The 20,414-nt window shown below is 40.9% G+C and overlaps 2 protein-coding genes across 2 annotated transcripts; both read right to left on the reverse strand.

The window, feature by feature from the left end:
* Positions 1 to 226: 226 nt before the first annotated feature.
* Positions 227 to 9,497, reverse strand: prkaa1 (protein kinase, AMP-activated, alpha 1 catalytic subunit). Its single transcript, XM_029168734.3, has 9 exons — positions 9,281 to 9,497; positions 7,459 to 7,600; positions 6,050 to 6,143; positions 5,624 to 5,768; positions 5,137 to 5,224; positions 4,771 to 4,995; positions 3,603 to 4,122; positions 3,374 to 3,500; positions 227 to 2,806 (listed from the first exon to the last, which is right to left on the reverse strand). The coding sequence occupies exons 1-9, from the start codon at positions 9,375 to 9,377 to the stop codon at positions 2,523 to 2,525; spliced, it is 1,722 nt and encodes a 573-aa protein (XP_029024567.1). The 5' UTR covers positions 9,378 to 9,497; the 3' UTR covers positions 227 to 2,522.
* Positions 9,498 to 11,716: 2,219 nt separating this feature from the next.
* On the reverse strand, positions 11,717 to 20,106 carry aif1l (allograft inflammatory factor 1-like). Its single transcript, XM_029168735.3, has 6 exons — positions 19,936 to 20,106; positions 19,710 to 19,771; positions 18,144 to 18,210; positions 16,293 to 16,334; positions 15,704 to 15,866; positions 11,717 to 13,535 (listed from the first exon to the last, which is right to left on the reverse strand). Exons 1-6 carry the CDS (start codon positions 19,958 to 19,960, stop codon positions 13,448 to 13,450), a joined length of 447 nt encoding a protein of 148 aa, XP_029024568.1. The 5' UTR covers positions 19,961 to 20,106; the 3' UTR covers positions 11,717 to 13,447.
* Between the last annotated feature and the right edge of the window lie 308 nt (positions 20,107 to 20,414).

A 20,414-nucleotide genomic window follows, 5' to 3' on the forward strand; every position in this document is an offset into this window, starting at 1 on the left:
TTACTTAAAGAAACACAAGCCTAATATTTTACTGACGAGAATGTAGTTTTGTGAAACAGTAGGTAACACTGGTAAATCTTGATTTATTTTATTATTTATTATCTAAACAAAAAGTATTTACATGCAATCTATGTTCAGTTTCCTTGGACTGACTTTGGATTACTGATTCTCAAGTTTTTTCTTAAAGCTGTTAAAAAGCTTAAGACATAAAGACACTTTCACAGAGTTATGTGCAATTTAGCAGTTTATTAGGCGTATACAAATGATTCCAACACTGTCCATTCAATTTTACACTGGTCATTCTGGTAGCGTCCCTTTACATACAAACAAAAATAGAACAATATTTATTTGAAGCAGTTCAGACCGACAGACTTTACCTGCAAACAGTCCTCTAGAAAACTACTCCAAAAACGATCACACATTAATCTTCTGAACAAATTCCATCATGTGAGTCATGAAAAAGTTTTGTATTCATATCTTGTTAAATGTTTAGTTTTACAATTTTTTCATAGCCCACATTGTTTCTTGAGTATGATCACTATATGTCACAAACTAGTTTAACTCTGAGACATAAAGATCAAACATCAACTAAATATTTCAGTCCAAACCTGCCCCACAGGACAGCAAAACAAATAACACGCTCACAATTATTGTCACTAACAATTTTTGTTGTAACAACTCTGAAATGTGTAATGGTTTATACAAATGAGATCATCTTTAAAGCTGTGAAAAGCTAAAACTGGAAACCAAGACAATTAATGTAAACTTAAATCGAGGAAACACTTGACTCAAGTTTGGTGTTGGTTTGGTTTTGCGATTACAATTATTTAAAAATGCAGTAGTATGAACTGAGGTCTACAGTGGTTTGGCAATAAGTTATCCGATGTTTATTTTAGGCTCTGCAGCAATTGCATTCTCTCCTTAACGCCAACACACAGAATTATCTGGATTTTTAAACTAACAAATTTAACATGAACAACACTAACAAAATCATTTGTAGACTTTAACCCTTAAAACTGCAAAGGTGTCAATAATTCAGAATTTCAACCTTTAATGACATAAAAACTGATTGACAGTACTGATAATGATAAGGCAGCCAAACAACAAACAACTTTAAACTTCAAGACTATGGACAGAAAATGGAGGATCATAGAATTATCAATGACTTTGTGAAGTATAAAGTGTTCTTTTAATCAGAATGAATCAGCAGAACTTTACATTTCCAAGCTTACGTTTTTTTTCACATTTTACCACAATTAAACCTCTTCCCAAGGTCAAATTTTAGGGGAATGTATTGAAAATCAAAACGAACATCAACCTGTCAATAGACATTATTCATGCACTGCATGTTAAGTGCTACTATTCATTTTCAAATTGAGCCCTGAAGCCTATACTTGGATTGGCATTTACAAATTGAATGCAGAAGAAAGGCATTTCATTTAGTAATCATACCGACATTCTAATTATCAATCTAAGAATAGCAAGAAAATACAACAAAAAAAGTCAAATGGTCATTTTAATATAGTTACACTAAAGTGAAATCTCTAAATTTTACTGTCATGGCAAAATACCCTTAAATGGTAAAAGCAGGCTATATTTATCTGGAAAGACAATCAAGTATCTGAATAATTGTGATTAAAGAAAACAAATTGTGATAGATTTGAAAAAAAAAGGAAAATATATACCATCCAGCAATAGATCTTAATGCAAGAAAAAAAGAAAGATTTCTAATAGAACCAACACTCTGTCCACATAACGCACTGATAAATATATTCATGTCTTTATATATAAAAATGTAGGGGACAGACAAAGTCAAATGAATTGGACAGAACCATAAAAAAAGTCTGTGATGACTCAGAATCACAAAAAAAGACAACTAAACAGATCTGATGAAGTGTCCCTGACACAAGACAGAAATACAGGGGTCATTGCACTTACTCAAGAGTCCAATGAATGTGACAGGCAAGACAGCCCAAGCAATAGCGCTGATAAATCTGCACCACTTCTCTGATCCCCACTGAGAGAATTAACGAGCAGCAGGAAATAAAAGAAATTTGTGCAAAAGTGCTTCCCAAATCCTATTTGACAGACCCTTACATACCCAACCATCAACTAGTGGCTTCCTTCTCTTCAGGCAATAGCATCCTCATTGTCTGTACTGGACAGCAGTGTTCACTGGCTACAGTACAGAAAATTCAGTGTAATCACTTACATTTAAGATGGGATGCAGATATCTGCTATTTATTTTATCAGGAAATCACAACCCTCCCTCTGTTATGTTGTTATTCTGTCCTAGCCAACCAGTTGCTGCTCCATCACTACCCCCCTCCCAATAACCCCTCATCAATAATCCCCTATCAAGTCAATATGCGTCCCTTCATCTTAGGGTACGCCAACCTGGATAAGTGCCATGGAACAATCATTTCATCCTCTGCGGGAATGAACTGAGCCATGAATCTGTTGCATGCTTATTGCTATAAAGACACTCGGAGAGGAAAAAAGGCTAGCGATTGTTTTGCAAGCTATCGTGCAAGTAGTTTAATAAGATTTGCGCACATCTCAAAGAACTCAATGGTGTGGCTTCCTGGTCGAGGGACAGAGGTGTTGTCCACCCCTCCCGTTGAGTCAACGGATGAGGTCAAAGATGAAGCTAAGGAGCTGTCTGCAGCCTTGGGTGTGTGCACAGTGCTAGACGCAGTTGGAGCGTCTGTCCCATCTACATTATTCTTTATAGTGGTGCGGTAGTTGCCCACAGACCCAGAGCGGAGAGGGGTAGCAGTTCCAGATTTAGTCTCCAACATATCATCTGAACAAAACAAGGAATAATTTTCTTTTTCATTTTTCTAAACAGGGTTATCAACTAAACAATTTCCCATCACTTGTGTGAATCAGATAGGATGAATTGATTAACTAACAATGATGTAACATATTGTCAATTGGCAAGTCAACCTACTACATAAAACAGATATAAACCATTCTGCTTTACCTCAGAAGTAAAATACAAATGACATGCTCATTGCTCAGAAATGCAGTCAGATATATACAACTGCAGTTAAACATAAACAGTGGTTGACATTCCTGTGGCTCCAAGTAAAAGTTTGGCCTTATAAGCTGCATGCAGCATTCCTGTGCTACATTAACAGCCTAAAACAACACTCATATCTCATATTTTCCTTTGAGGCACCGCTACACACTAATGCAGAATGCGCAAAAGCCAAGCCCTCAACCCTGAGTCAATCATTTATAAAGTCTGCTTTGATGCAGCGTACTGCAGAACACAATCCAAGTGAAGTAAACACAACCTAGATAGAGGGGGCGAACCGAATAAAAAAAAAAAAAAAAAAAAAACACGACAACAACAACATAAACTTACCGTCTATGCTACGGAAGTCAAGGAGGTAGGTTCTACTATCCACCTGGTAGAGTTGAAGGCTCATCTTTGTTTGCATTCCAGTGATAGGATTCTTCCTTCTCACCCGTAAATAATACGGATTTACAACCTGTGGATAGTCATGAAATCAGTTAGGTCACAATCTAAAATATGGCTAAGGTTTACAGTTGTAGGACTATTTTATGCCTCTCTAGCAGACACCCCTTCATACCTTCCACTCATAATCCAGCTGTTTCATGGCACGACAAACTTCTGACATGATATCATTGGGTCTACTCTGACTGCGGATACCCAGGTGCCACTTGGCTCTTCTTACACCCTGGTGCTTGGACTTCTGGGGGTTCAATTCGTCCAAAGTGTGGCGAGGCCTGGGAGGGGTCTCCGCCACAAGGAAGGGTACGCGTTCGGGGTGGGGCTTGATAATACCGGCCACAGCTGCACCAGATGAAGTTAGGTGCTGGTCGTCTAGAAAAGAGTCAGGAGGGCTGGACGCCAAATAGAAATCCTTGGCTTCACTCATAATGCGTCGATTGTCAATGATGAGGTGGTAGGCGACGGCCAGTGGATCCTGATGGTTGCGACTATATATACAGGACAGCACCTCTTCCTCTGTGCACTCAAACTTCTCACAAACCTCCTTAAGGGCTTCATCATCAATCATGTTGTTGCTGTATGATGGGTCCTCAGGGAACAGGTACTTAGGTAGGTCCAGTTTGAACCACTCATCCTCTCTGTGGAAAGAGGACATATTTAGCAATAGTGTCAAGGAGAATCATTTTTTTTTAAATCAAAAATACACATGAAAATGGTGGAGTCAGGAATTTAACCATTGGTCACATGGTTGTTGTAACATTTCTCCTCAATCAGGATATAGGAATAATTAATTGTGGTAAAATGTCAAAACATTTCAACATAATATTTCATTCTGTGTTGGTCTACTTATTGTTCCAGGAGTTTTCAATTGTAGAATGGGAGGCAGAGCCTTTTCTTGTGGATCCAGCTTCCAGTTCAGTTACAACAGACAGACACCTTCCCAGTGTAAAACTTTCCTTTTTGCATTGCTGGCCCTACCACCTGCCTGTGTTTGTTATTTCAGGTTTTGTTCTTTTGTTACCTTTTCTTTCTCCACTATCCCCTCACCCCCAACCAGTCAGACAGATGGTCACCAAACATGAACCTGGTTCTGCTGGAGGATTCTTCCATGAAGGGGATTTACTTTCTAATGTTGCTCAGTGCTTGCTAAGTATTATTTTGTTGGGTTGTCTATAATTTTATGAAGTCATTTAAAATTTTAAAGCTTACTTTGTAAAATGCTTTAGATTAGTTTTGTTGTGATTTTTATATAAATGAATGGAAATTAATACATTTTAATTTCTCACCGGATTTCTTTGATGGTGGCTCTTTTCATGGGGTCCACTTGCAGCATGTGTTTAAGGAGGCTTATTACTGAAGGGTTCAGGTACTGCGGCGTGAAAAATATTCCATCACAAATCTTCTTAAATAGTGTTGGCACGTGGTCATCATCAAAGGGAAGTGTGCCACACAACAAGGCATAGAGAATGACACCGCTGCTCCAGATATCCACCTCTGGACCAGCATATAACCTGAAAAGACAAGCAGTGCAACAACAATGTATCAGTTACCGCTGTGTAAACAGGATGGTTCTGTTCATTCAGTTATAGTGGGAGAAGACCTAAAAACCTGTAGTCAAAGCCGTTATCCAATAATCAAAAATAATTAATTACCTTCCTGAAATGACCTCTGGAGCAGCATAGTTTGGAGAACCACAGCTTGTTCGCAGGAACTCTCCATCTGACATCATATTTGACAAACCTGCAAAATAGTTAACAACCATGCACTTAGAATACAGGTAAAAATAAACAAAATACTAATTCATGAAATGCAAATAAACCTTTCAATAATAAAATAATATAGTCCACTAAAAAAAAAAAAAACAACAGGTTTTTATGAATACTAAGTGGGTAGGCGATAACATAAACACCAAAATATGCGGGTGTGATTCACAAGCTTGCAACCTACTATGTTTATGCGTAAATGAAGAGTTGTGCTTACATGTGGTAGATGACTACAAGTCACTGTGTGTATTCATTGACCGTGGTAAACCTAATGAGTCATCAAACCTGCTCAATATTCATTAGACCCGTTAAGAGGTCAAAATATTTTAGTTACACTACTAGTGTGTCTATACTGTGTTCAGATTAACAAACTTACCAAAATCCGCAATCTTGGCATTCATGTGTGCATCAAGTAGCACATTTTCAGGCTTGAGGTCTCGGTGTACCACCATGTGCCTGTGACAGTAATCTACTGCTGAAATAATCTGCTGGAACAGCCGACGACTCTCCTTTTCATCCAACTGTCAAAGCATAAATTAGACATTAGGTGTGATCTTCTCTGTGACTCAGTAAGTACATCTTGGCTGACAAAGCAGCACTTGGTGTTGTGTTTAGATTTTCCTTCAAGCCTCCTTTTTCAGGTTTTTGGTTCACACAGCACATCGTGTACCTCTTTTTTTGGGTGCGCCCACTGAATATAAAGTATATGAGACCTGCTCCATATGACAAGGTGGAGAGAGAGAATGAAAACAACAGAGAGCACTATACCACATCATGGCTGTGTTATGTTCTAGTGTATTACCTTTCCATTCTTGCAGATGTAGTCAAAGAGCTCTCCTCCTGAGACATACTCCATCACCATGAAGATATCTGTTGGAGTGCTAATAACCTGATACCTGTTGCAACAAACAATGTGGAAATCAGTTAAATACACACTCTGGTTTATTGAAACTCCAATGATAAAGTGTGGTTTACTATTTAAATCACACATAAAATACAGTACAAGCACCAAAATGTTTAATACATACGTTTAATACGTCTTGGTGAGAAATTTTTGCACCTGACATCTATTTACACCACATTGACTGCTAGCACAAAAAACATGTTTCTCCAAGTAATATTCAGCAGCACTGACACTGTATCACATTACACCAGCTGCAGCCCTGTACCCAAAAGCACTGAATAAAACAGCCCACAAAAGCTATCTGACAGTGCTGAGATTATGTAGGGCACTATAAAGTGGTATCTCAGCTCACCAACATTAACCAGTACAAAACAGCTGCACTTAACTACATGTAAACATAATGTGTGACCCTATGATTCATTTAGTTTCTTCAAATATGGCAGATGTTGACTATCATCCCATGCGTCATGATTGACAAGCATCCTTTTAACCAGAAAAAGTTAGCTATAAGTTATGCAAAAGTTGTCATTAATTTTCACTTGTGACACAAAAGTAATTATAAGCAGTACTACTGTGAAGCATTGCATTTAGAATTTTGTGTGATGCATTTAATGGCACTGTTGTCCATTATATTAGTAGAAGAGAGAATAGATGATAGTTTTAAGCCATTACAGGGCACCTTTCTGACTCTCTCCCACAAACAAAGCAGAGTTTACATTCTTGTCCATGCATGACATGGTGCTGGTATTTCAGGCAGTTCATTATACCTCCTGGCCAGTCACTGACCCCTTAAATGTGCCCTGCACCCTGTGGATTCATATATCAGACAGGAAGTACCTCTGCAATGCTCCAATTATGCTTTAGATATGACACACTTAGCAACAGCATACTATCATGGTACCTTTGTGTTACTAAACCGGGTGTTAGCTACAAGACCTTACTAAATGACCTACCTATGGAATAAATAAGCAGTTAAATGCCTATTAGTTTGACAATCAGGTCAATCCGTACAGTCGTACATATGTCAAGTAATAACATATAATTAAGGAACTTGATAGTCTTGAGCCAGGACAGAGTTGGACCTCTGTTAGTTGAAATCAAAAGACAACTGAGATTATAAACAAAGCAGGCAACAATGCAGAACGAGCTTAGTGATTATGGGAGAGGAGATTGGGTCAGACAGATATGGCCTTAAATGGATGTATTCTAAAACACACCATTAAAGCCTGGAAATAGCTCAGTGGGTGGCATTAATGTGGCAGCAGGGGGATTACACAGCAGCAAGCAGGGTGTAATCTAGGACTTACAGTTTAATTATGTGAGGGTGCCTGAAAAGCTTGAGGTTTTGAATCTCTCTGCGGATCTTTCCCACCACGTCCAAGCTACGGATCTTCTGCCTGTTCAAGATCTTCACTGCAACTTGGTGCTTGGTCAGCTCATGTTGGCCCACTGCAGGAAAAGAAACTGGGTGAGTTTAGATGTGGGAAGAAGACATTTTAGGAGAAATTCAAGTTAACAGGACTACAAAGAAGAAAAACTTTTCAGGGCCTAACAAATACATATATTTTATAACTACTATTATATTATCAATTTACTTTTTGGTTAAAAAAACAAGTATCCGTTTATAACATTGATATTATCAACCTGCTGAATGGAAGTTGCTTTGTACTGGCTCTCATTTAAGATCTCTTTTGCTCGTCACCATCTTCTAAGACAAATATTTAGCATTCTTTCTACTACATGGTTCATTTTGTTTAATATCCTGCAACATAATTAGCACTATTTTGCAGCTTAATTTCAGTTTTAGTCTCCTAGTAAGATTTATACATTAAACATTTACTTTGATAGTTTTGAATTAAGCATTAAGGTTGAATTCTTTAACTAAATGAAAGCATTATATCCAACGTCCTATGTAATATTCAATGTTTAAAAAGTTTTTTTCTGTTCAAAGCCAAAATACTTCAACAGAACATCCAAGTTATAGCTTAATGTCTTTGTACCATTGACCTCAAGTCTAACAAGTAAATGTGGCAGACGTAACAAAACTATGCATTTGTAACTGACAAACGTTGGAACCGGAGAAGGTAAATGGTGACACCATCTGAATGAAGTGGACATACAGTACATTTGCATATAGCTTTTCACTAAAACGCTGCTCTTGTTTTACCTGTTGTTCTAGTAGTAAACTATTAACCTTGTCTCCAGTAACCCAGACCACAGCCAAAACTACTGTGAACTGTGGTCCACTTTCTTTCCACAACACAAAAACCGAGGGCAGAGACATGAGTCATGCTGGGAATTAACAGACTGTAAACAAGGCTGTTCTGACTGAGTCTGGTTGGCTCCATTTGGGTTTATCAGAACCTAATTACCGAACTAGGATAAAAGACTATAATCAGAAAGCAGCCAGCAGGAGACGTTTTAACGAAACATCTGACAGATATCAAATGCATAAAAAGGCGTTTCATGCATAAAAACGTGTTTGATCCAATGAAATCGGATTCAATTTCTCAAATATGAACAAAAACACAGAGCGGTGTTTTTAACACACTGCCCTACTGACTAACGAGGCGTAGATTTAAACTCTCTACACAAGAGCAATGATGTCTCTTTAATCGGACGAAAACTACAGCCCATCAGGAATGTGGAGTTGAGATTAAGTAATGTGCAAAGCAGGACAACTTACATGTATGCAGTAAAACACAGAAGAGAAAGAGAAGACTGATCGAGCTAAATCAGGATCGCTAATGCCGCTCATTAGAGCGCCGAGCTAGCGCGAAACCGTCAGGAGCGTCTACTTCCCGGTATCTGTCTTGACAAGCGACTTGTGGCTCCCTGGCTAGCTCCCCAGCGCAACCGATGCTAACGGAATAAACACTTAGCTAAATGGCTGCTAATGTAGCGCAACTCGCGCCGAATAGCCCACGCTGACAACTGCGGCCACGTCCCCAAACCGTCACGTTGACCATAAACAAGTTGAGCTAGCACGCGGGACAACAAGTGCGCTACCTCCCCGGCGCTGCGACAAGTTAGCAAAACTAAACTAAGGCTAGCGGCTAAGCTAAACCCTGCCGTAGCCACCATCTTTCGGTTGGCTGGCGGCACAAACCCGGAGACAGTCAAACATACCTTTAACCTTCCCGAACGTCCCCACGCCGAGCGTGTCACCGAGAATGTAATGTCCAATCTTCACTCTGCCTTCATGTTTTGTTTTTTCCGTCGCCATCTTCCCGCAGTGGCCTGTGCTGCGGGGTGAGCTAGGTGCGGGCGCAGACGGACTAAACTCCGCTATGTTCTTCTCTTCACTAGCGGCTCCGCTCCGCAAGGAGGGTGGGAGGCACCCCGGCTCCACGCGATTCGTCGAAAGGTGTGGATGACGTAGGGTGGTGCATTCAAATGCCCTCCGTAAAATCATAAAACACCAGAGTCTTATTTTTCGACTCATCGTAGTTTAACTATATTTGTGTCTGGATATTATTCAATAAAATGTTATTTTAAAATCAGATGCACAAAGTAAAGTTAAAATAGATAAATAAAGAATTTGGCACAAATTATGTAGCAAATACTTTACTGCAACAGACGCTCAATAAAGTAAACAAAATGTACTGAGGACATCCTTCGAGTCCGTGAATCTGTCTGAGGGAAGGTGGATGCTGCAAACATCCGTCTGTCGATAAACAAGTCAGACAGAACTGAAGAGAGACCAACAGTAAACAGGAACAAACAACACAAAATGCAAAATCAATTATTTACAGGGTGCACTTTTCGAAAGGCAATATTGAGAGAGAGAGAGAGAGAGAGAGAGAGAGAGAGAGAGAGAGAGAGAGAGAGAGAGAGAGAGAGAGAGAGAGAGAGAGCAATAACTATAGCCACATCTGCAAAGCTTCATTCGAAGTGGACTAAAAACTAAAAACTCTATTATTATTGAACCCTTTATCACTTAATTGGACCTCATACTTCTTGTTATGACCAGGTCTTCAGCAGAACCTTTTCATTTCCTGAAACTGGCATTTAATGCATTTATAGTTTAAACCCTGTAAGGTCAGTGAGGCCAAACATAGCATGGAGCAGCCCTGTGTGACCAGTGAACTATACAAACTGTGTTTTAACCTTTGACGCGTGAGGCCGCTGTGACCAGCCCACAGCTCTGCTTGTCGTGTTTGCTTGCCGGAGCCTTTTCTTTATCCGGAGCGGCTCGTACTGTACCCTGTGACCTCAGACATAGACCCACATAATAATGAACGGATCAGTGTAGCTGCCCAGTGTGGGTAAAGGATGATCAAACCTGTGAATTCATTGTGACGGAAGATTCAGGACACCATAAATAAGAAGGAAAGAATGGTTGTTACCTGGACTCCCTTGACCTGCCTTTTAGGAATCAACAATTATTCTGTGTCAGTTACACTACTCTGCATGTGCTTGGGTGTGTTTTTACTTATGTGTGAGTTTTTGTTGTATTTGTTGCATGTTAAGTTTATAAAAAGTTAAGGATGGTAGCATACAGTAAAGGCATTTGTTTATATTTCTGACATGGAAATACATACATAAATACAAATGTTTATGATTATTGTGCTTAAGGAATTATAAGCAACTAGCTGTGTTTTATTCCTTGTTGGCTTTACAGAGTTTTACACACTGTTCTGCTGCACACAACAACAGAACAAAGTATTCACCTCTTGTGGTTGTTTGTTGCTCCTGCAGGTCTTGCAGAGAATCCCAGATTTGCGAAAATGTGCCTATAAGCTACAGCTGTAAATTTCCCGCTTTAACATTAAAAAGACACATTCATACATTAGCATGAATAGGCGAAAATAAATTTTGGTTATTACCTCCTAGTTATTTAATAATATAAATCATAACATTTGTAACAGTTTATTAATGTAGAAAAGTAGTAGAGCTGGTAGATTTACTACTTTTACCATCTGTTGATAATTTGCAACAATAGTCTGATCTGTGCAGTGCTTTCTTTTTGCATTGGCGTTATAGTAATTGTAGGACAGTAGGCACAGTTTTAACTTGATTGAACCTTTAATCTTTTGATAAAGCCAGTATTTTTAGATGTTTTCTCACGTGTTATGACTTTAAGTGTCCAGCAGATGGCGACATAGTGCAATATAGCAGACCTAATAAAAATGATTCACTGTGGTGTAACATTAATTTCCATGTCAGCCACTAATCACTAATTACCACGCAGAATGTTATATATTTTGCTTTAGTCATCTTAATTTGCCAATTATTAGTATGTAATCAAGGCAAACACAGGTTTGAGTCACTAATTTTCCTTTTATAAAGATGCCAGCACCAACTGTCAGACTCTGGTTTTCCTCCCACTGCGCCTGGTGTACACGAGCCCTGGGCAGTTTATTAAAGCAGCAGTAATTAAAATGGTCATTTTAATTACAGAGGTGCTTTTTATAATCCCACCGGATGCGCCCCTGTTAGCAAGCTTGTCAAAGTGGCCCTTTTTTTCTGCACAATAACTCTCACGTCAAAAAGTATTTATGGCCTTTAAATAAAAAAAAAAAGACGACACAGTTGATCCCATTAAAAGGATTGTTCATACTATTTACTTTGTCAGTGACACATTTTATTGCTCATCAGCATGTATGCATACAGCTGCACATATATTATACATGAACATTTACCCCAATTAGAAAAATATGAAATGCAAAATTGTTACAACCAACGATCCCCACAAACTATCCCCTCATAGCTAAAAGAACTAGAAAACCATGCATAATGTAGATTAAGAGTATGTCAGCTACAACATTAATAATGCAAGCATTGCATTTTACCTACAAGCAAAATATGTTTAATCTGTTTCACAGCATCGTTGTGATACAGATGACCTTTTTCCAGGAAGTGAGATGTTTGGGTCCTGCACAGTGATGTATATATGTACGGAACCTGCTTGTTAATGACACTTTAATCTCTCTATGCAGCACGTCATGTCTCAACATAAACATAAAAGTGGAAACGTGTTCTGAACACACACTGGCTCTCACTACTGAAGTGAAAATATTTATGTTACAGTTATGTCACACTAAAACCACTCTACATCAACAGTTGGTCAAATCTTCCATCTTTCACCTGTTACTTTGTTACTGCAATAAACCAAAAATAACAGGTTAGTGTAAAGACAATTTTAATTCCTTTGGTGTCTGCAAACAATGTGTATCTCAACACTAAAAGATGGAATACACCTAATCAGAAAAAAAAAAGTTAAAAACATATTACATGTGTTAAAACTACCAAAGTCACAGTAAATGGCATGAGTTACAGGAAATTTTAAAACTAGAGAGACAAACCTTGAGGCACAAATATCCGGAAACGGGTATAAATCCATAAAGTGAAGCATTAAAAAATAAAAGTAAAACAACAAACATGAACTGAAGTTCAAAATCCACCACGTGTGAAGTCACATACTCAGCATTGTGAAAACAATAAACACCATATCAATATAAATCAACAAACATCATTCAAACGCTTTACCAAAAGTCAAAGAACATACAGTATATCCCGGGTTTCTGGAATTAGTAAGCTGAGAAGACTGCTTGATCTGAACATGTGTGCACTCTGTGTTTAAGCTCTACAGTGTCTGCATGTCGAGGCACTTGGAAAGAATATGATTGTACTGTGTGGAGCATCTTATGTACATTTGTTCTGCTGCTGTGCCTGTAAATCACACTCCTTCCAAAATGACCACGTGTTCAACCTGACAGACAAACTGAGCCCAATTTGCTGGTCCTCAAGCCACACACTGAAACTGAAAGCCTTGGTCACGGACAACAACATGTTATTCTTCACCCAAATGATTTCACGGGCAGGACAGGGCCTGTAATCTCTGGCATTTTATCAAAAGCAACACCCTAACCAAGATTAGCTCAGTAGGAATCCAAGCAGGACATGAGTGTGATGAAAAGACGGTCCTTTTGTGAACGTCTCCTAAAAGCATCCTGCTCTCACTGTTAAAAATGAAAAATTGGGTCTTCCCTTAAAATATAACAGTGAAACCTTTAGTACAAAATTTAATTTATAAAGCCAATTACATGTCCACTATCAAAGCTACATTAAAATTAAAGGTAAAAGAATAATATTCACAGTCAAAGATTATTTAGTGGGATGTGGGCTCAGTTTTCCAAAATACGAACACCTTCCACACACCATATATTCACAATATAACATCCTCGATCACTGGTCCCACACTAATACGACACTCCACGAAAAGGGGTCAGTTCAGCGCTACCACTGATGGTCCCTCTGCTCCATTGGCAGTCCGGAGGCTGACATCTACGCTTAAGGCAGGCTAGCGATGTCGCGCTTTGGAGGGGGGCCTTCTGGTTTGCAGGGAGAGCCGTTGGCTTTGTCTTCAAAGACCAAGACTCTAAAGAGAGAAGGAAAAATTCAAACATGTTTAACATGGGCTGAAAATAAAAGGTGGTTGATGGAGACGCTGTGGGGCATCTCTGGTGTATGTCAGGATTAATAACACAAGATGACATCACTAATGATATCATGGTGTGTGACAGTTAGGCCTGTGTGAAATGTGTGTTGCCTCTTCAGCACACAGCCACATTATACTATTTAAACATTTGGATTAGGCCGGAGCTATTTATATGACTATATATTGGAGTGCAAATACAGGATGTGGGGTTGGGGGATGATGGCCAACTCCTGCAGCCGCAGTCATGATGAGCAGTAAGTGAAATGAGGAGAATGAAGAGGAACCGCAAAGAGACTGCGGGAAATAGTGGTTTAGTCTGCACCCAGTAGAGTGAAGGATCTGACAGGAGCTATTCAGAGCCAATGTACGCCTTTAATTTCCTTTTTAGGAAAACTCTGCAAAGCTTCGCTAAGCCCATAAGGAGCAATCATCCCAGTGACGGCACTTAGCAACGCAAACTCAGGCACATCGCTTTGGCAAGCTCCACTTTCACACTACTGATTCCTCCTCTGCTTCTCTAAGCTGGATGGAGTCATTCACTTCATCTTTACCACAACTACTACAGTTCAAAGGACAAACAACTGAAGATACGCTTGCACACACGTAAAACTAGAAACACTGGAGGATGCAGAAGAAAAATAAATACAGACATTTAAATAATTATATGGCTCTGACTACTTCATACAGAACGTGAGGGTTAAAGTGCATATCTCAGTGACACGTTCATCTACTATATTCATCCCCATCCTGCTGAATTAAATAAACTCGCATTTATTATTTGCCTAATAAAAACAGCGCTATGCTTAAAGTTGAGCAGATCATTCACCAGGAAACCAAAAAAACTGGACATTAGAATTATGTGAATAGTTATTCAAATTGTTATTTTAAGCAAAACGGGCTTTGGTCAGACTGGTTTTATCCAAAGCATAATAAAGAAGAAATGAGACTAAACTCAGATCATGTTTGGTCTACAGATAGAATTCCATTAAGACTCACTCACGCAACATGTCATCATAAAAAAGGTTCACTCCTAGTGTTTTTGTGCAACAACAGTCTCAAAAGTGAAACTTTGTTACAAGTAAAGCTTAAAAACAAACAAGAATTTAGTAGTCAAGTCCCCTCATGGTTGCTGCTACTCATTAACTGAGGTTAATCCGTCACCAGAATCTTTCAGCTTTCAAAAACTCAACCCAACTGTGGAGCCTGACCTTAATGATTTTCCGCTAATTGCAGCTAAATCAATTGTTGTCCTGCAAGTAGGAAAAACAAGTAGATTTCTTGCCTGCACCGCCACCCTCCCTCCTCCCTCTAAAGGCCAACACAACACGCAAGAGAAGCATGTGCAGCGATCAGAGAGGAGGAGTCTGGGTTTGCGTCACAAAAATTCATTAAAAACTCATGCATAATGTACAGAATAATAAACCATTTTCATTAAGATTTCATCTTCTTTTCAGACTTGGTGGGAGACAGTAGACTGATCACACCTCATGATAATAAGTGAAGCAGTTAATTTGTAAAAATGGTCCTTAGCACCATGAGAAATATTTGGTTGAGTAAGTAGAAGAAGTTATGGATTTCGTCTGCTTGGTGTCGGCAGGATTATGAGATTTGTCTGCTAAAGGGTCCAACCAGCTTATCTGGGCAGAGCTGACATGCAGCAGCCAATACACTCTGGCTCCTGCAGTCAGATCCAGAGCAAGGCTGCTTTAAAAGGCTTAGGCTGGCTGCAATAAGACATTTCACAATAGCAGGAAGTAGTACACCTTACCTCACAGGCACCGATTAGAAAACACATCAAAGGAATCATTTAACGTAAAGATGAATTTTGTTGATTACATAATGATTTTTGGGGCTATACCTGCCCTGTGTGACTGACAGCCTGTATTTAGTTACCTACAGTAAGCACATGATTCCTGCTAAGGATGAAGAGGGGCTGATTATGGACGGCCTACAGAGATGGGAGATTAATGATAATGCAGCATGTGGGCTGTGACATCATATTAGGCATCACAAAGCCTGTGATGAATTGGCCGACACAGCACGAGTCATATATCATTTAAATCAGAGCGTGTTCATCCTCATCCTCTCACAGACGAAGGCCCACTTACAGTTTGAGCACAGCCGAACGCTTGCCCAGCATCATCTTGACAAAGTCCCTGTAGTTGATGGTGTTGCTGCTGCCGCCCGTCACCTCCACAATCATTTTCTTCAGCTCCAAGTGGGTCTTGGGCACGCCCAGCTTCTCCATCATCCGCTTGAGACCCATCAGATCTGAGAGAGGGCACAGGAGATCGTTAGATTATTGAATGAATGAAACAAACATGATGTTGGGGAAAAAGGTTTCATCAGAAGGGCTTTAGGCCTCTACGAAACCTCTGCTGACATTTAAACATGCATGCTGCCAATTTGAAGCCAATGAGGTAGTAAATGTTAAATATTGCACAGGTTAAATGGAAAATCGGCCGATTGGCGTAGGAAATGAACAAACATCACAGAGAGTGGTTAAATCGAGCGCCTCTGCTTTCAGAGGAGCTCAGCAGCTGCGGGTCTCGCTTTACACACTGGACACAAAGACGACACACGAGCCTGGTGGAGCCCCGAGCGCACACACATTCTATTAATTACTGCTCCCTCGTGTTGACACAGCCCACGGTGGAGCTGACAGGTGCTGTCTGAGGCGTGCCGCCCGCCACTCACCGATCTCGCCTTGGTCGTTCAGGTCGAACTCCGCATATTTATCTGCAACACAAACGCACGTGGGATTATTAGCGACAGCAGCGATCCGTTCTCATGCCGACACTTTGTACCAGCTGGTGTTTTTGTGCGTCAGCAACGGCTGCCACACACGGTGCTGAGCTCACGGCCTCGGACTCAGCCGACAGCTGAGTCAGCAGAAAGACAGACGCCGGCAGCTGATGACGGCAGGTGTGGTCTCGTCTTCGCGTGCGTTTCGAACGTCCGTCAGCAAAAGGCAGCTGAGCGGGGTTGACGTGAGAAATGGATTTAAAGTCAACAGGCCAGGAGAGGAAAAATTGCACCATGTATTTGACATTTCTGGAGGACGAGGCAGTTTTTTGGGCTGCGACCACCTGTAAACTGAATGTTACACAGAACACGCTGGGAGTCATTCACAAAGTTTTTGCAGAGATGGAATTAACAGGTTTTAACCATCTAGCATGAAATTTTATACCAAGGCAGATGTTTAATCACAGGCTGCTTTGTGAGTTACATAAGTTCCTCTGTAGAAGCTCATAATTCACATGCTCCCGCCAGCTGCTAGGAAATACCAAATCCAGGCATTTCCCTCCTTCTGTCTAAATTTCACCAGTGTCTTTTCTTTAGAAGACCACTTTAGTCCGATTACACTCCTTATTTTTGTCCCACAATGGACGCTCTGTGAGTATTGGGAGGGGAAGAGAGGGAGCTGTGTTAACTGTGTGTGCACCCATGGGGAGTTGGGCAGGACAATGCCAACGCTGTTCGTGAACTCTGAGGAGTGGGCCTCCGAAGACACACACGGACACACACACGCGGACACACACGCACTTGTGAGTGGGCCACTTGTCGCAGGGCAGCCTGTTGATCATCTGCAGCTACAGAAAATGCCTCCACTGAACAAATCTCAAGTGCTCCCCCTCCTCTCTTCCTGCAGCACATTTCTGTGGCAAAATGACAGTTCGGTTAACTCAAGAACCTAAAGCCATTTTGTAGGAGCGATAATTTAAAGGGGCTTCACTTTACACCTTTAATGTGCTGTAATTGCAGGCATTGTCAGGATTTGTTTTGATCTTTTGGTGGTTCAGACACTGGTTTCTGACTCATGGAGACAGTATGGTATGAGGGAAGTAAAAAAACCTCAGCTATTCTCCCAGGATCTGGTTGTCAAGCCTCCTTTCTGTTTATATATTGCTGCCCCATTTCCTCCAGCAGGCGCTGATAGTAAGTAGGACAGTGGATTACGTCTCTCATATTCAATTTATTTATATACAGTAGCACCATATTACAATAAAAGGTCACTTCAAGGCACTTTCACTAAGTAAGGCTTAAGACCTTACATATAAACCCCCCACCACAAATCCCACTTGATATTGAAACACATGCCCCTGTTCAGAATTAACATCATAACATCCTGTCTCACTTGAAAGTGCATGAAGAGAAATTAAGGCTCAATGTTGAGGAAGGAGCTCTTCAGTAAACCAGGCAATTTTATTCCTGTAATTTTCTTCTATCAGCAATTTTTTTTCCTGGTCCTAGGAGCTTTGAGTTCACCCACAAAGTTCTGAATATTGTAACAATAAGCAGAAGAATGCCCCGGCACATTCCTGCAAGGCCACGGAGGACTTGGCCTCGGAAAACCTCTCAGAAATCACAGCAGTCTGCCGTCCCACAAGAGTGGGAACAAAACAGAGTGCTCCAGACTTGTGTGTGCGCAGGCTGCAAACAAACAAATACAAAAGGAGAACAAAAGCTGTGAAGGAGGAGCAACCAGAAGGACGACCACCAGCCACCACACGCTAACATAAACCAGTGAAGTGGGGGCTTACTTACTTTTTAAACTTTCCAATTTGTCAGGGAGGTCGTCTTCATCCCTGTATTTCTGGTCTTCCAGGTATTCCTTAGTGAGAATGGAGAGAAAAACAGGTTTTACAGGGTTTACAATGTGACTGAGTCCTGTCACAGAAACTCCAGGAAAGAGACTGATGATTCACACGGACATAAAAAGTTATTTCCCCTGGATTGTCATTACTTCTAACTGTTTTCATTAAGTGGAACACCTCACAAGGGTGTAAAAGGAGGGAGCCTGAAGGGATCCACTCTAATGAAATTGTAATGACACAATCTGTGGCGTAGGAGTCGGTTCCAATCAGGGCGGGAAGACGGGCGAGAAGGAATGACAGCGAGCGAGGCTTCATCTGCAGTGACCTCCATGTGCATGACAAAGTGGTAATTAAGGGTGATGACGATAAACACTGCAGCCGGGTGTTTATCAGGGTCGCCTGACTCAGCTGCAACAGCAACATCCACGCGCCGTCAGCAGCTACGAGGTTATGAGAGCGTGCCTGTATTCCAACCCGTGCAACCTCTGGCAGCACTGATAAGGAATCAGGGTCAGAGTCTCAAAAAGCTGCCAATATCAGCAGCAATAATATTGAATAATAATAATATTGAATATCTGCACGTCCTTCATTGTTTGCCTTTGCCTGAAGTCAAACCCGAATGTTTCCAAATTTAGCTACTGCTGCACTCAGCAAACTTCAGTATCACCTATCACCCAAAACCTTGTATTGACTCCAATAATCAATAATAATGCATGAGCTTCACAACTTTCTAATTAGTTTTAAGAACTAAGACTTTAAATTGAAAGGCACGACAGCCACTAGTATTTATCTGATTAACAGTTCACAAAGATAAGAAACGTGCTGGGATTGTTGGGCTGTGCTGTAAATAAAATGTCATGGTATTAATCTTATTGTACAGACCGCCCGCTTTACAATCAGGGTTCCCATCTCCTCCCATTGCTCGTATGAACAATGAAAAGGTTAAGAAAACGCCACATGAATGTGTGTGGGAGCAGGAACGCCACGGGAGCTCCAGGTCGCCCTCTGTCCGCGACCTGGTTTCCATGTGACCGCAGCGGGGAGCCGACGACAGGCGGCCGGCCAAAGTAAAGGAGGGAAGCAGGAGATTACGCAGACATCTAGTTAATCTGTGGGAACTGCTGCACGGCGATCCGACCGAACGAGGCCTAATGTGGGACAAAGAGCTCATTCAGACACCTGTTTCCCCGGCAAAAAAACAACAACAAAAACAATTGGGATGACTGCAAAACGTGGTTCAAATGCTTTTTAACGCGTCGATACGATGAGCGCGAGGTCTCCTAATGCGAAGCGTGACAGCGCGCGCTGATTCAACAAGTGCCAATCAATAAGGAGCATCGGCGGCGTGGTCGTAGTGGGCAGCGACACGCGGCGCGGCGCGTGGGGTTTCGGGGGGGGTTCCTCGTTCACGGCGCCGCGTTCACAAACAAGGCCAATGCCAAGTCGAGTGAACGGGCGCTAATTAGACCGAAACTGCGCGAGGCGCCGTTAGAGACACGCAGCGCGCGGCACGTACCTTGTTTATTTCTTCCAGCCTCTGCCTCTGCTGCTCCTTTAACAGGCCGAAGGCTTTGCCTCCTGCAAAATTAAAAAGGCGACATTTTAACGGGCACCCGGTTCATGTCGACACACGTTTAGCCGCTCGGCCTCCCGATGCTCTATTGTAGGGAGTCTATGCGTTTAGCTAGCAGACACAAGGAGATGACATGAACCACACAGCCCGCGCTCCCGTTATTCATCACCTTGGACGTTTTGACTTGAAGGCATCCTGGAATGTAGCTGGGCTTTTTTTTTAAATCCAGAAAATGAAATAATATCCGAGCCAGGAGGCTTCCGCGACTGCCCGCCGGGGTGATACTCTCCTCTCTGTTTGAGATTGGACTCAGTGTGGGCCACTCGGCACCGGCGTCAAGACGGACGCAATTAATAGAGGGACATCCGGTTCAGCATTTCAAAGTAAAAGATACACTGACCCACGTCTTGGACGACGAAAACAAAAGCTAATGTATTTATGGGAAGTGCGAATTTTATTTAATTTTATTATTTTAAATATTTTTGATGATAAATAATACTCACTTCAGTTAACGCCAGAGAATAATACAATTACAAATATAAAATATTTTAATAATGGGTCATATTGACTACACAATAATTATCTTTAAAATCATAAATGCATGTTTTAAATGTGATTTAATTATATTGTATCTTGAATTGTTGTAGT

This window comes from Betta splendens, chromosome 12 (genome assembly GCF_900634795.4).
Source record: "Betta splendens chromosome 12, fBetSpl5.4, whole genome shotgun sequence".
NCBI classification, from domain to species: Eukaryota; Metazoa; Chordata; class Actinopteri; order Anabantiformes; family Osphronemidae; genus Betta; species Betta splendens.

What these genes read in the sequence shown, in the direction of transcription:
- aif1l (XM_029168735.3), bottom strand. Translation starts at nt 19,960, where the DNA reads ATGCCTTCAAGTCAAAACGTCCAAG. An exon ending in CAAATTGGAAAGTTTAAAAA is followed by an intron (nt 16,335 to 18,143) that starts GTAAGTAAGCCC and finishes TTTGTGTTGCAG; the next exon opens with ATAAATATGCGGAGTTCGAC. An exon ending in GAACGACCAAGGCGAGATCG is followed by an intron (nt 15,867 to 16,292) that starts GTGAGTGGCGGG and finishes GCCCTCTCTCAG; the next exon opens with ATCTGATGGGTCTCAAGCGG.
- prkaa1 (XM_029168734.3), bottom strand. Translation starts at nt 9,377, where the DNA reads ATGGCGACGGAAAAAACAAAACATGAAGGCAGAGTGAAGATTGGACAT. An exon ending in CCAGAGGTCATTTCAGGAAG is followed by an intron (nt 4,996 to 5,136) that starts GTAATTAATTAT and finishes TTGTCTTTTCAG; the next exon opens with GTTATATGCTGGTCCAGAGG. An exon ending in GCCACCATCAAAGAAATCCG is followed by an intron (nt 4,123 to 4,770) that starts GTGAGAAATTAA and finishes CTCTTTCCACAG; the next exon opens with AGAGGATGAGTGGTTCAAAC.